At 40.3% G+C, this 14,137-nt stretch overlaps 1 protein-coding gene across 3 annotated transcripts in view; it reads left to right on the top strand.

Annotated features, from left to right (window-relative positions):
• The window catches only part of PDXK (pyridoxal kinase), a 94,124-nt gene extending 80,500 nt beyond the window's left edge, over nt 1–13,624 (top strand). Inside the window, exons 8-11 of one of the 3 annotated variants that reach the window (XM_074995463.1) lie at nt 3,882–3,993; nt 6,038–6,174; nt 7,552–7,618; nt 8,603–13,624. In XM_074995463.1, the coding sequence (XP_074851564.1) occupies nt 3,882–3,993; nt 6,038–6,174; nt 7,552–7,618; nt 8,603–8,712 (426 nt within the window). In that variant the 3' untranslated portion in view covers nt 8,713–13,624. Of the gene's footprint in view, nt 1–3,881; nt 3,994–6,037; nt 6,175–7,551; nt 7,619–8,599 lie in introns of all 3 variants that reach the window. The other 2 variants (XM_074995455.1, XM_074995472.1) reach the window with 2 other exon arrangements.
• Nucleotides 13,625–14,137: the final 513 nt, after the last annotated feature.

The raw sequence follows: 14,137 nt of genomic DNA, 5'->3' as shown, positions 1-14,137 counted from the left end.
CTGCCAACCTCATATGCCACCCTGGTTCAGCACTCCCTGCCCAGTCCCTAATTTAACAGCACAACCATTCTGCTAGTAACCCACTCTATGGGCAAACCCCCCAGGAGTTCTGGGCACCAAAGGGAACTTTTAGCTTAGGTCCAAGAAGCGTTGTTGCAGAGTGAATTGGGAAGCCAAAACAACACCCCTGAGGAAGAGTGAGCCAGAGGGGAGGAAAAAGAGAGAGAGAGAGAGGCAACCAGTTTAACAATGAAAGTTATTTATTTTTGAGTAGTGAACATATAGTTAACAGTTACAATAGTAAATAAATGGGTGACATATGTTAAGGCTAGCAACCAATATAACTAATTACATCAGGCAAGGTTAGGAGGCTATGCTGAGAGAAGGGGAGAGAGAGAGATCTCACCACTTCAGTGGAACTTGCACTGATTGGGGTTCCCAGATGGCGGTGGTACTGGAGATCCAGAGGGCAGGAGATAAGCAGAGCTCCCAGCATGGTCAGGCAGGAGATGATGAGGTCTCAGTGGAGCTGATGTAGAGTTTACATCCAGGCATCAGAACAGTTTCTTGAGCAAGGGTAGGTGTTTTTGAAGAGACGGGACAGTAGTTCAAGAAGAACACTGGATTTGATTATGGGTAAACAGAGGCGAGACAATAGAGACTGATCATGCCTTGCTATGGGTGATGCTCCTTGAAGGAGCTCCCAAGGCAACTGGGCAGATTCAGTATTTTGTTAACAATAGGACCCATTACTAGAATTAGTCTAATAATAACTAATTTGGGTGTGAGCAGGCCTGGGTTCATTAGCATCTGGAGCAGAGATTTCCCATCAGGCAGTCCTTCTCTGCTTTCCTTATCCCATAGTTTAGTGCGGCTCCTGCTCTGGAAGAGCTGTTCTCCATTCATTATGCTTATGGAGGTATCTTTCTGTTCTGTCTTCAGTGCAGATGAGGCTAGAGGTGTTTCCTCAATTCAGTCGCCTTTGTTGGTAGGATTTAGGTGTGTCCACCCCTGCCAGATTCAGTGCATCTTTGATTCAAGCAGAGGCCTGAGGGAAGGGGATTTGTTTTCCATGAGTGTCACTCCCTGGCTCCCCAAGAGCACAGGGTTGATAGGTGGTCATTCTCTGATTCCCCCAAAACAGAGCTGGTAGGTAACACAGGCAAGGAGAAAACAATGGGGGGTGATAACAATGGAGGTGTGCATAACCTGTTTGAAAACTAGTTTCTTGTAGGATTCCTCCCACATCTTTTTCTGGCCATGATTTCCTTCAGCTGCACAAATTTTCTTCCACAAGATCGCATCAGTACAGCACGGACCAAGGCTGGAATCCTGGCCCCACTGAAGTCAGTTGGAAATAAGTCAACAGTTGGGCCAGGGTTTTACCTCAAGTGCAAAGCAAGTACAGTTGATTGGGAGGTTTCTTTCACAAAACGTTTTTCGTTAGAAAATGCTGATGAATCGAACCACACTTTTCACAGAAATATAGCTATTTTCATAAAAATTTAGTTGGGGATGTTTCTCAGGTCAGTGGGGTGAGGAGGAGAGAAGAGAGAACTTAGTTTCACTGCTTGGTGTTAGGTTATGCTGCTTCACGTCAGGAGAACTGGGGCTTAAACCTGGTCTCTCGCATGCTGAGTGAATGCCCTAACAACATGGCAGTTGGGTGTTTGGAAAGTTGGGGGGTGGGCAGAAGAGGGAAATTCCTCATGGTTTTTTTCCCCCCAAAGCATGAAGGTAGAATGAAAGAAGTTCTTGAAACGTTTTTTCCCCCCAAACGGAGGTAATGTTATCTAGCCAGCTCTAATAGAAAGAGCAGCTGCAGCATTGTATAATCCCCTGTCACAATTATACATTGTCCTGGTGTTATTGTAGAGATGAATAAATTATGCTCGAGTCTTAGATCTGCCATGGAATGACTGTGCTATAGGCTGGTATTCACTAAGGGTGGGCCATAACTCAGGAACAGAATTCTCTTCTGCACTGGAACATCAGCCTGCATTGGATCTGCATTTTTAGTTAGGTCTGAGCCAAAGCCACATGTTCGCTCTTCAAAGACAGACAAATCTTTCTTCTTTTACTTCACTACATCACTCAGATAAAGAGCATCCAAGCAGGATGGAAAGACCATATGCTAACCATTGTAAGGCAGCCATGGAGTCAACCATGTTGGTTGTGGAAGGTTTTTATTCAACATTACAATGGAAAATTAAGAGGGTTCTGTTAGAAACTGCTCTGCCAGCAATATCATCCACTTGGTTTCCCCTTTTAAAAGGCCATTTATAAACCTCATCTCAGAATTACTGTTCCACGGTCTCTGAATTCTTGTTTACCGGGAGAGATCACAATGTGGCCTGGTTTGGTAACATAAGTAGTGCTGTCGGTTGGTTCCTGATGAGGTGCATCTGTTTACAGGCTACAGTAAATTCTCCCTTTGAGAGACTTTTAGTGTGTTTCCCTTGTGATATTTTTTTAGTTTTGCTTGAGACAGCACAAGAGTATAAGAAATATTTGGTGAAATATTTAATATGGAATGAAAAAGGACTTGCCTCATAGGCACAGTAATCCCATCTTGTGGGATTACTAATCTTTTTTTTTTAAACCAATGCTATGTATGTTAGGAAGTTTGACAGATGAGAAATTTCTTTGAATCTCAGACAGGGAAGGAAGGCAATAAAGGAAAAAAATTGGACAAGTAAGCCCTAATTGTTCAGCTGCTCTTGAGTCATAGCTAGGCTGAGAGGATTTCTGCTGAGAGAATTTTTTTGTATCTGTTTTTTATGGTGAATCCAGGACTGAAGGTACACATTCTTTGTGTAATCCTAATCCCTTCCACAGCAGCCAATTATGAAGTCGCAGCTACGGATTTTGACTTCTAGTGTGAAGTTTGGAGAGAGGCGGGAGAGGAGAAAAATAAATCTAAAAAATTACACGTACATGTAAACTGCAGATACATGCCTGTAAAACATACAATGTCTAACTTCCAAAATGAGGAGGAGATTGAGAAACTTGTAAATGAAAAGCTCAGATAAATTCTGTTTGTTTGAGCATCATTAAATTTCCCATCTCTTAGAGTTCAGTGTAACATCTCAATTACTAGAAAAGTTATCAGAATCATATTAACTACTACAAGATGTTGGCTCACACCCATGTGTATATGTATTCCATCTAATAAAATCTTGAATCATTACACTCTTTATGAGGGAACTCCACCCCCCCACCACCACTTTATTACAGGTTGAACCTCTCTTGTCTGGAGCTCTTGGGACCTGACAGATGCTGAACGAGAGAATTTGCTGGACCATGGAAGGTCAATATTATCTAGCAGACAACCAACACTTCCACTGCTTACTGAGATCTTAGAAGACATTTAGGAGTAAATCACAGTTAAATAATGGCACAGAACACAGAGAAGCAGGACTGGTGGCTGTAAACAAACCTTATGTAATCATGGGAAACTTGGCCACGCACATGTTAAGTGGTCATCTAGCTGATTAAAATCATATTGGATTATGGTTGTTGCTGGGCAAGAGAGTTCCAGAGGTTCAACCTGTAGAAGTTTCTTATTATGGTTTCACTCTTCTCTTTGGAGGCCTCATAGTTGATCTCATGATGTTAGCTGTATGGGAAGAAGATTGGGAATAATACAGAGAAAAGTTGTTAATAAATTTGTGTACAGTAACATTTGGTTCTCCTAAATCTAATCCTAATTTACATTAGTTGTTTGAGGGGAAATTTACTTAATCTTTATGTGGATTGCAATGAAGTTTTTAAGTATTTAGCAAAACTGTTCAGCATTTTTAATGGAGCTGTGCTCAGTGACAGCTACTGTTTATCAGTAACACATAATAACTACTACTTGTCTTTTTCTGCATGGGAAGGTTATGGATATGCTTCATGCAATGGGACCAGAGACGGTGGTGATCACAAGCTCAGACCTACAGTCTTCTCTAGGAAATGACTTCCTAATTGCACTAGGGAGCCAAAGGAAAAGTAAGTCACGATTGTGTTTTATAAAACCGCTTGCTCTACTTGTTTCTGCTGCTTTAAAAATAAATCATTCTGTGGAAACAGCCTGGAGTGCATGAGAACAGCTCAATCAGATGGCTTCAGGTGCCTGCAGTGGTGGGGGATGGGAAGAGGAAAACTTAAGATGCTTGTCAGTGAAGAAGAAAAATCAGATTGCAAACAACCTGGACGGAACAATTTTGTTCCTTTCCTAAATATTTTTTTTTTTCATCACATCTACTGGGCCTTCTGATGGCACTAAGAGCCGTCTGTGCTTGCTAAATTGTCACTAACTGGTCTCCTATTAAAGGAGTGCTGTCGAGCAAGATGCTGAATAGTCCCATTTTCTTCTGCAGCTATGGGATGCAAATGTAGCGAGTGCATGCCAGGCTGCCAATAGAAACAGGTCAGAACAGAAGCCCCATCTAGAACCAGCTAGTGTTTCTTGGTGCCACCTAAAAATTCCGTTTCACTAAAACGACCTTGGGAGCTGCTTTTTATTCATCTCAGAGGGGTAACTGTGTTACCCTGTAACTTAGGTTGTTGGAATCATAGGTCACATACAGTCTGCATATTCTCCATTGTGGTCTGTGGCTGCTCTCACTTTTAAAAAGTATGTGCAACTTAAGAGATGCTTTGCATTTCAGCACATGTTGCTTTTTCTTGGTTTGAGCGCCTTCCAGATTCACCGTGCTTTCTGGCCCAGCCACCAGTAGGTCAAGATGAAGAAACACGTGTTGGCACCTGTGCATGCTGTGGCTTGCACTGTGGTATGGAAGATGTTGGTGCTGGCTTTCTGTTCTAAATTTATGGGTAGCAGTCATGCTGTATGTGTGGCTCCCAAATGGGCAAAGTTTGGAGAAAACCAATTTGAAAGAGCTGGTGTGTAGTGTCAGATTTAAAAAGATCCTACTAAGAAACTGCCAACTTAGTGTCAAGCACTGCAGTAATAGAGGATAGCTGACTGATACAGTTGCTGAAGGATAGCAGTGACAATGCGGAGGCAGCAGTGAGAGCACGTGGAGAGTTGGTTTAGAACGAGTAGAGGTACGTGACAAGGAGCTCCAATATCGCCAAGTATCTTCACCATGCGCCTAGAGAGATGGACAAGACCAAGGAAGAGAGAGAAGGGATATCTGCACAGGATAAGAATTAACAACTTGAGGTTCATGGATGATATATTTATCAAGGAATATGAAGAGAAGCTAGCAAGCCTGGTGCAGGTGTTAAATGAGGAAGGGAAGCGGTACAGACTGATTATGAACATCAGTAAAATGAAAACGATGGTATTTGGAGATAAGGAAGTAGGAAGGAAGATCAGTGTAGACTATATCCAACTAAAGAACGTAGAGAAGCTCACATATCTGGAGAACAACATGACTTATGACCTAGACTATAAGTAGGAAATACTGACTAGAACAGCGAAAGCAAGAGCAAGTTTGAAGGCTCTGGATAAGATCTGGAAATCAAGGTGATTAGCTTAGGAACAAAGCTGAACATCTTGAAAACATGTATTCAGCAACATGTTGTATTGATGTGAGACATGGGTGATAACAAAAGATTCTAAGAGAAGGATCTTGGCATTTGAGATGAGCTGTTGTAGAATAGGATGGATGCAGAAAGTCATTGATGAGGAATTATATAGGAAGATACAGCCGAAAGAACCTACTGCAGAAGGTTATACAATGGAAGTTACAGCTATTCGGACGTATCTGCAGAATGAATAATGAACGAAAAATCAAGATTCTGGTATTTTGCATAATGGACTGTTCAAATAGCAGACCCCACAGAGAATGGGTAGATGATATAGTAGATTGTTGTGTAGCTGGTCTACAGAAGCTAAGCCACTCCACACTGGACAGGGAAAGATAGAAGGAAATATTGAGGGAGGCATTGGACACCAGCGGGCACTGAGCCCCAGTTGAGGGTGATGATGACTACAATAATAATTACCTTTTAAATATAGTAAGCATGGAATTAATTCCAGGGAGAGTTTTTCCTATTACTTAACTGTACATCTGCCTTCTAGCTAAAGCAGATGGCACCAAGGAGACACAGAGAATTCGAATGGAGTCTCCTAAAGTGGATGCTGATTTTGTTGGAACTGGCGACTTATTTGCTGCAATGCTCTTGGCCTGGACGCACAAGCATCCAAATAATCTTAAGGTGTGTAAGAGGTACTTTTTTCTCTCAGGAGACTGCTTTAATAAATGACTTATTTTATTTCTCATTGTTAGTCCCCAGAATTTAAATGCAGAATGCATGATAGACAGTATTTGAAATACAGAATAACACCTCTTGAAAGAATGTGAGCTATTTCTAGGACCAAATTTTATTTCTAGGCCACTTACCATTTTATATGATTAAAAATTTCCTCTATAGCTGTAGTTCCCTTCCCCCACCCCTTCCCCATTAGAAACACTCATTGTTTTGAGGAGCATTGCATGAGTGATTGTATTTCACTGATGACTGGTGAGGTGGTGGTCTCTGTACAGTCTATAAAAGTATTTGGGGATTCCACCAAATCAAAAATATTCTGTAAATTAAAAATACTTAGTTTGTAATCCTTGGTTTTTGACTGATTTTTTTTTTTTTTATAGTACCAACTCTTGTTATGAGAATAAGCTCTTGCATGCTGATTCTTTCTGACTTACTACTTTTGGAGGAAGTGTTCTCAATTTGGAATCTTTTGCTCTTAGTTATTGAGAGATTCAACAGCTTTTTACTCTGTGCATTAAATCCACCTGCCAACTTGTGTGTGCCCATAGGGAGTTGAGTAAAAACAACTTGCTTACTCTAGTTCAGGGATTCCCAACCTATGGGTCGGGACCCGAACATGGGTCACAGTTAGATTTGTTAAGGGTTGCCAGCAGCTCAGAGCTGCATGTGGCTCTTAAAGAATCAGTTTGCAGCTCCTTAACGCTGCCACATCCAGCAGCTCTCTCTATCAATAGTGAAGCAATTACACATTACAAAGACAGCTTCTCCAGCCTCCACCCCCCACAGCCCTTGAATGTGCTCCCACCACCCCTGAGTGTAACTCCCCCCCGCAGCCACTCCAGCCTCTGAGTGTGGGGTTTAAGCTGGGGAACCTAGGGGGAATAATATGTGGATGGAGGGTCTTTCCCTCACCACAACTCAGACCAACTATAATAATAAAATAATAATAAACTATAATAAACTTAGTGCTATGATTTTATTATTAATGTATTTTCCCTTTTTCTATGAAATAACTACTGTGAATATATAAATGTGGGGGGGGGCAATTTTATATTCTTGCCTCAGGTGCAAAATTAGCTAATTACAGCATTACTCTCCGCCCCCTCCCTCCCACCTGCCATGCTGTTTTTGAATTTTTGTGGGTCACCAAGTCTTCCTGAATTGTCAAAATGGGTCCCCATCTGGAAAAGGTTGGGAACCGCTGCTCTAGTTCCTTTTGGATGAGTCAAATTGTCTTCTAAACCTTGTAGTCCAAAGCTCTGCTACTAACTTGGGTGACAGAAACACTGGCATGCCTAAATATTTTTGTGTACTGAATTGCAGGTGGCATGTGAAAAGACTGTATCAGCTATGCAGCATGTTCTGCAAAGGACCATCAAGAGTGCAAAGGGTAATCATTTTACACCCTCTTTCTGAATTTACTCTATTCACATCCTCATTGAAATAAACTTTCTGGAAACCTGTTTTCAGCACTATAGGTGGCCTATTAGTAGATTCAGAATGTAGGGAATTCTAGCACTGGTGGTTTTTATGGCTGTGTCCTTTAACCCTTTTCTAGATGGTCTGTAGCTTCACAGAAACAGCAAGCAGTCCTGTAGCACCTTAAAGACCAACGTTTTTATTTATTGGGTACAGAGCTTTCGTGGGTAAGACCCACTTCTTTGGATTGAATCAGTAGAATCTGAAGAAGTGGGTCTTACCCACAAAAGCTCATTACCTTGGCAAGATGACAGTGGTAAAAATGTGCTGGCGGCCAGTCTACAGTAGTGCTGCACCTGTGCACTACTATTAGAGCAAGGCTGGGAGAATTAGAAGAGAATGCTGAGTTTGGTGTACAAGGGAGCTTCATGTTCTTCCATTTTAGGTTGCAGCAGCTTACTCCGTGACCCTTTTTTGTGGGTATCGGGACTGGGATGGATTCCTTACCTGTTAATGAGCAGCAAATTTCTTTGTCTTGTGCTAGCTGAAGAAATTATTCTTCAAGCTGTGTTCTTATGGGAAGGAAAATAAATACCAGCTGGAAAAACACTTTAATAATCTTATTCTACAGTACAACTATACAGGTTGGTGCTTGTCACCTAGAATACAAGTTGCTGAGCAATCTTGAGTCCTAATAAGCTCCAAAAAGGAGTTGAGTGCCCTCAGAACTTCTCAGGATTGGTTTCTAAATAATGATGGAGTTGCAGAAGTACTTGAGAAGGGTGGGAGCAGGGGGTTGTCCAGAACAATATTGTGTTATGTGTCCCCATGTGCACAGTGGTAGTACAATGGATGAGAAGGATCAAAAAAAGTAATGCCGAGGACAGGACAGAAACATGATTAGTTCTTGTGTGTGTTTGTTGATTATTGACACTGCAATGTCTTCTTTTAGCAGAGGCTGGAAAAGGAAACAAACCTAACCCGGCTCAGCTGGAATTGAGAATGATCCAAAGCAAAAAGGACATAGAAAACCCGGAAATAATAATAAAAGCGACTGTGTTATAAATGCTGTATGTCTCCCAAGAACGCACAATGTATTCATGTCTTTTTTTTTTTTTTTTTTCTTTCCTGTAAATTGTAATGTTTGCCTTAGATCTATGAAAGAACCCTGACTTCCATGAAATAATGCCCTGCATAGGCAGATATCCACGATCAAACATATGCTGACCTTGCTTGGTTTAAAGGGCAGAGGAAGTGAGTTGTGTAACTTACTTGCAGGTATCAAAATGGCTGACAAATTCATTGTCTGTGTATGATAGACAAGAGGATACAGAAGTTCCTGCCAAAGACTTTGGGTGTGAATTTGCTAGTGGAATGACTGGCTGGCTGGCATATGTATTTTAGCAAAGCATCTCGTGCCATTTTCATTAGCTACCTATTCCATTAGCTATAGGCATTTGGTGGCTTATTGTGATTATTCACTATCTCAACAGCTATGAAACTCAGTAGGGTTGACACTGCACACAACTTTGGACTGCGTGTAGGAAGCAGATTGGAGGTATTTAGCAGTAGGTATTCTGCAAAGGTCTTGCGGTATCATTTCATGTTGCTTATAGCTTTTTTCCCCATTTCTGGCCTATGAACGAGTATGTGATTCCAATTTCTACAGGTGCTAATCCTTTAATTTCCAGTGACTACAAGTATCCACATCACTTAGCCTGTCAGTAGCACCAAGTAGAACTTTGTATTTCTACCTCTGGGGCCAGATTTAATTCCTTTTTTCTTTTTTTTTAATTAAGACGTCAAGTCAAAGCTTCTATAAGAAAGGAAGTTACTGTGGTAATCTTTTGTAGAAACTCAGTAAGTCTATATTAGTATTCTACTGGGCTGCAAGCCACTAGGATTACTGACAAGATGCATTATTTGTTGAGGGCATTTTATCCTTTATGAATGGTTCAATTTAGAGACCTCAGAGGGCACCTGCTTAATAAAAATGAGCACTGTATAACAGGTTCATCAGTAAAGCACTAAATACTGAACAGTTGCCTGCACTTGCCTGCAGACATAAGTAGAGTGAATAGTTTGTTCCTAATGCTAATGTTTCGTAGTTTCATGATCTGAATCTTACTGAATTATTTTATGCTTGCAATTATGCTTGTTGAAAAAATTGCAGTTTTTTTAAAAATGTGTGTTGTAGGATGTTAGACTGTGTCTAAGGAGCTGTACTACTGCTTGTTATCGTCCATAGTACCTGAGCACTTTTTACCAAAGTTCCTCCTCCTCTAGTTTCTCCCTGCTTCCATGGAGTCACCTGGGGAATTTTAATTGGCTAACTTTTTTTTTGTATCAGAATCCAGTTTCCTGAGGTACCCTTGAAACGGGCTTCCTTAACAATTTCTGTGCTCTGTAGTCTGGAACGTTCCTGAGGGATGTTGACCACTTGCAACTCCTCTTGACTTCAGCATCTCGGAGAATGAGTCCTAGTATGTTGTATGTACTCAAACCTGAGAACACAGACTGAGTTTGATTAGTTCATAGTGGCACACAGGGAGACACAAATTGTACCCTCTAGCAGTAGCAGATGCACCCTAGAAGATGGTGAAAGAAGGGCAGTTTAAGTTTCATCCACTGTCTGAGGCTGTCCAGGAAAAACACTTGATTTGAGTGTTTCCTGGGTGCCTCCCTAGAATCTTCTTCCCAGCCAGTCCTTCCCAGTTACTAAGGTGTCAGTTGACTAGGTCTAGGTCCCTCAGTAGTGCTTAGGTCATAGGTAGAGTATGCCACTGCAGTCTTCATTCATTCGTCCAGCATCAAAATGGACTCTCTGCCTTTGAAGCTCCCCTTTTGTTTCTAGTGTCCAAACCCAAAGAGAGAATTTACCTAGGTATCACTAAGTAGGCCAAATAGATGTATTTTATTTTATTTTTAATAGAGTGGAACTTTTCCAGTTAATAGTCTTCTTAAATCTCTCTCAGCATCTCTGAGTTAAATAGTACATAAGATGCTAATGCATTTTGCAATAAGTTTTCAAGAAAAGAACACTCAGCTTTTGCGCTAACTCACTAATGGTTTATCATCCCCTGTGTACTTTGTAATTAAAAGATTAAACATTGCTTTGCTGATCAAAGAAACACGTAAGATTCTGGAAATTGCACACAAGAATCTGGAAGCATGACTGCACTGCCACAATTCAAAATAGCCTTGAGCCACGAAATAACTTTCCAGCAATAATAATTCTGGTACTATGAATAAAGCATAGCAGTCTCCTTCAGTACATGATCTTATGGCTGATGTCTGGCATTCAGTGTTAGCAAAGCACAATTTAGTAGGCTTCTTCCTTGATGCTGTATTTTTAAACAATTTAAAGCTGTTTTTCTTCTAGATAGTCCATCAATTCTCATACGTTTAAAAACTGAACTTTATTAACAAGCTTCCCTCTTTAGCATACAGTGTTTGCTATGGAAACTACATGGGAAACATAATCAACTTTCAAATTAGAGGTTTTAAAATAAAAATTATATTTCAATAATATAACTCCAAGGGCTTTCTACTTCCCTATTTTTTTCCAACTCAAATACACTTTTATCACTACCAGCTGGTACTCACGTAGTGGGTATGTAGCCCTCTCCTGGGTTCATTATAAGCATTAACCTTTTTTAGTTCACTTTAAAATTCATAGCAGTGGTGCCCATAGATTTGGGGAGATCAGTCACCAGACTTACTCCATCTCTTCATACAATAATTCTTTACATATCCTCAAAGTGTTAAACTTAGGGCACTAGGCCCTCCAAGGCTACATCTAGATTGAAGAGAGTTGTTGGCAAAAGATACGCAAACTGTGCAATGCATTTGTGTATCTCCTGCTGACAGTTGTGCCAGGAGAGGCTTTCCTGACATTTGGCCCATCCACATGGGGCCAAATGTCGGGAAAACTCCCTCTGGCAGTACATCTCTTCTTCCTCATGTAAGGAGGATGACCGGGATGTCGGCAGAAGGCTTCCAATACAGCAGACTTCTGTTGGAAGACTGGAAGTCTCCCGACAGAAGCCTGCAATCGAGACAAAGCCCAGGATTTTAAACTTCTCCATTGCTTAGTGAGAAATTCCAGTTCTTCACATCAGGGATCAAAGGGAGAGGTTCATCATCCTCTTCTCTTTTGGAATCCAGTAGTAACAATACACAAGCTAAGCTTCTTGCTATCAAAAGAGCATAGTTATGGCAAGCTTGTGATAAGGTGCTGCAAGAGAAGTCCCTTTTGGGTGTCGGAAAAACACATTTGTGTTTCTACAAAAAAAAAAAAAGGGGGTCAACAATGGAAAATGGTGCAACCTATTCATATTCCACCAAAGAGATTAATAGGTTAAATGACAATTTTAATACAGCATTTTTGTCTGTAAAACATAGTCAGAATGGATTTTCCTATGAAACAGACCAGTGGCCAGCTAATAAGTGGGGCATTTGATTTGCCACATATTTGATTTTGGACCACACGTTCAAGCTGCTATTTGGACAGCAGGAATGGCCTGTGCCTGATACTTCCCAGAAAAGCAGACGGACACACCCCTCCAGTAACGCCTTTCTAGTTTAATATCTGTAACAAATGAATACAGTAGTGACAAGAAAGTAGAGGGAAAATTTGACCTTAAAGACTTGAAAATGCAGAACTGAACTTGGAGGAGTTAACTTATGAATGGGCCGCAATTTGCAGCCACTGCAATATGTCACTTTCAGTTGAAGTCCGTGGAAGATGCTCATGATATTTGAATGAACTCCTATTGAGCTCAATGGTAGTCTTTCTATGACTTTAATTAGGCCAGGCAATGCATCATCTACAGAATCAGGCTCAACATCTGATATAAATTGAAGATGCACTGAGAAATTAATTGTAAATGCACATTGTAGTAACCTTTGTGTAGTCACAGCATGTGAACAAAGGTATTTTTAAATGTTAATTCATGTACCTTACAGGCATTTTTACCAGTTAAGTGTTATGCAGCACTGTTTCCTAGTGTTTTTAGAACAAACACTGTACAAAATCAACACAACAATATGCAATCATTCTTTCTTCTCCTCTCCTGTCTGTCTCTTCGAGTGTAACATCCATGAAGGTTCCATTGTTACAAAACCTGCACGCGCTTCCAGAGCTAGGAAAATGGTTCACTAGTCACTTGGGCATTTACTTTTCCACGTAAAGGAAATGAGGCTATCACATGGGTCAAGTCTTATCCACTTGCAGATTTTCATACAAAGAAAAGCTGCCAAATTAAAACGAATGTTTTTAATGACTACAGCTTGGCAGAGAACTGTACATGCAATCATTCTGGATAGTGATCTTCCTCTGTCAGTAAAATGGAAGGTGGGTGTTTGTGTTTGAACCTGTTTCTTGTAGTGATATTTTTTGCGTGCAGCCATTTTGATTATTATCATTTTACTTATTTGTGGAGCCTTATGCAGGATGGACCAAAACTAACTTAAAAATTCATGATCTGGTCTATTCTGTGCCAGAACCCTGCCTTTCTGTGCATAAAACTTACACTGACTTCCTTGGAAGATAAATGCACAACATTTTAAAGTTTAAACAAACTGTCATGTAGAAGTTTATTCATACTTTTGGTATACATATACTTTTTAAAAATCTGTGTTAAAATTAGTAACTTTGAAGTTCATTTGCTAATTTATATTTAAAATACAAGCAATCTGTTATCAACATACAGTACTATACAAAAGAATTGGAGGACCAAGGTTTCTAGCTAAACATACTGTCTTGTTAAGGGTATCCTATACTTATCTAGATTGATTGATTGTTAATTCATTGTCTGATACTGTTATGGTGATTGTGTTAGTCTACTTAATTTTGTATGTGGCAAGAAGGATTGTAATTAAAATGTCTACATTAATATACAGTACTGTGCATAAAAATTGTTAGCTTCTATTTTTGAATATGTTGACCATTTCAGAATTAAACAAAACAAGAACAGTTCAGTAGTGTTATTGAGTAAGTGGATTTAATTCAGGTTTTATTAGTATCCAATATAAATATTGATAGTTAAGGGGAAAAGCTCAAATTTTGGATACCTAAATTATCCCAATAGAAAACCACAGGATTGGGAAGTAATACTAGATTTATCTTTTAACCATTTCCTTGAATGACTTTCATAGCAGGAGAAAATTGCTGAAAGGTCAAGGGCTGACACTCACTAAAGGAGAGGAGATGGAGTTAGTGATTCGAATTTGCGGGACTGATTTATACAGAATGTGTTAGCTGCATGACTGCCTTTGAGAGACCTACATTTGCCATTCCCGTATACATTTTACTGAAAGCTCATGGTGAGGTGGAATTTTTCCCTCACTGAGGATTAGGCATTCCACAGCAAGAGCTACAATTCATTCCTTGGTCAGCTTCTTTAGTGGTGAAATTAAGGGGATGGCAGTGCCACATCAGGTCCTTTCTGCATCTAGCCATAGAGCAGTTCTATGGGTAGAAGAAGGC

Source organism: Carettochelys insculpta, chromosome 1 (genome assembly GCF_033958435.1).
Source record: "Carettochelys insculpta isolate YL-2023 chromosome 1, ASM3395843v1, whole genome shotgun sequence".
Taxonomy (NCBI): Eukaryota; Metazoa; Chordata; order Testudines; family Carettochelyidae; genus Carettochelys; species Carettochelys insculpta.
Note: the sequence above shows the minus strand (reverse complement) of the source record. Positions and strands in the feature narration are given on the sequence as shown.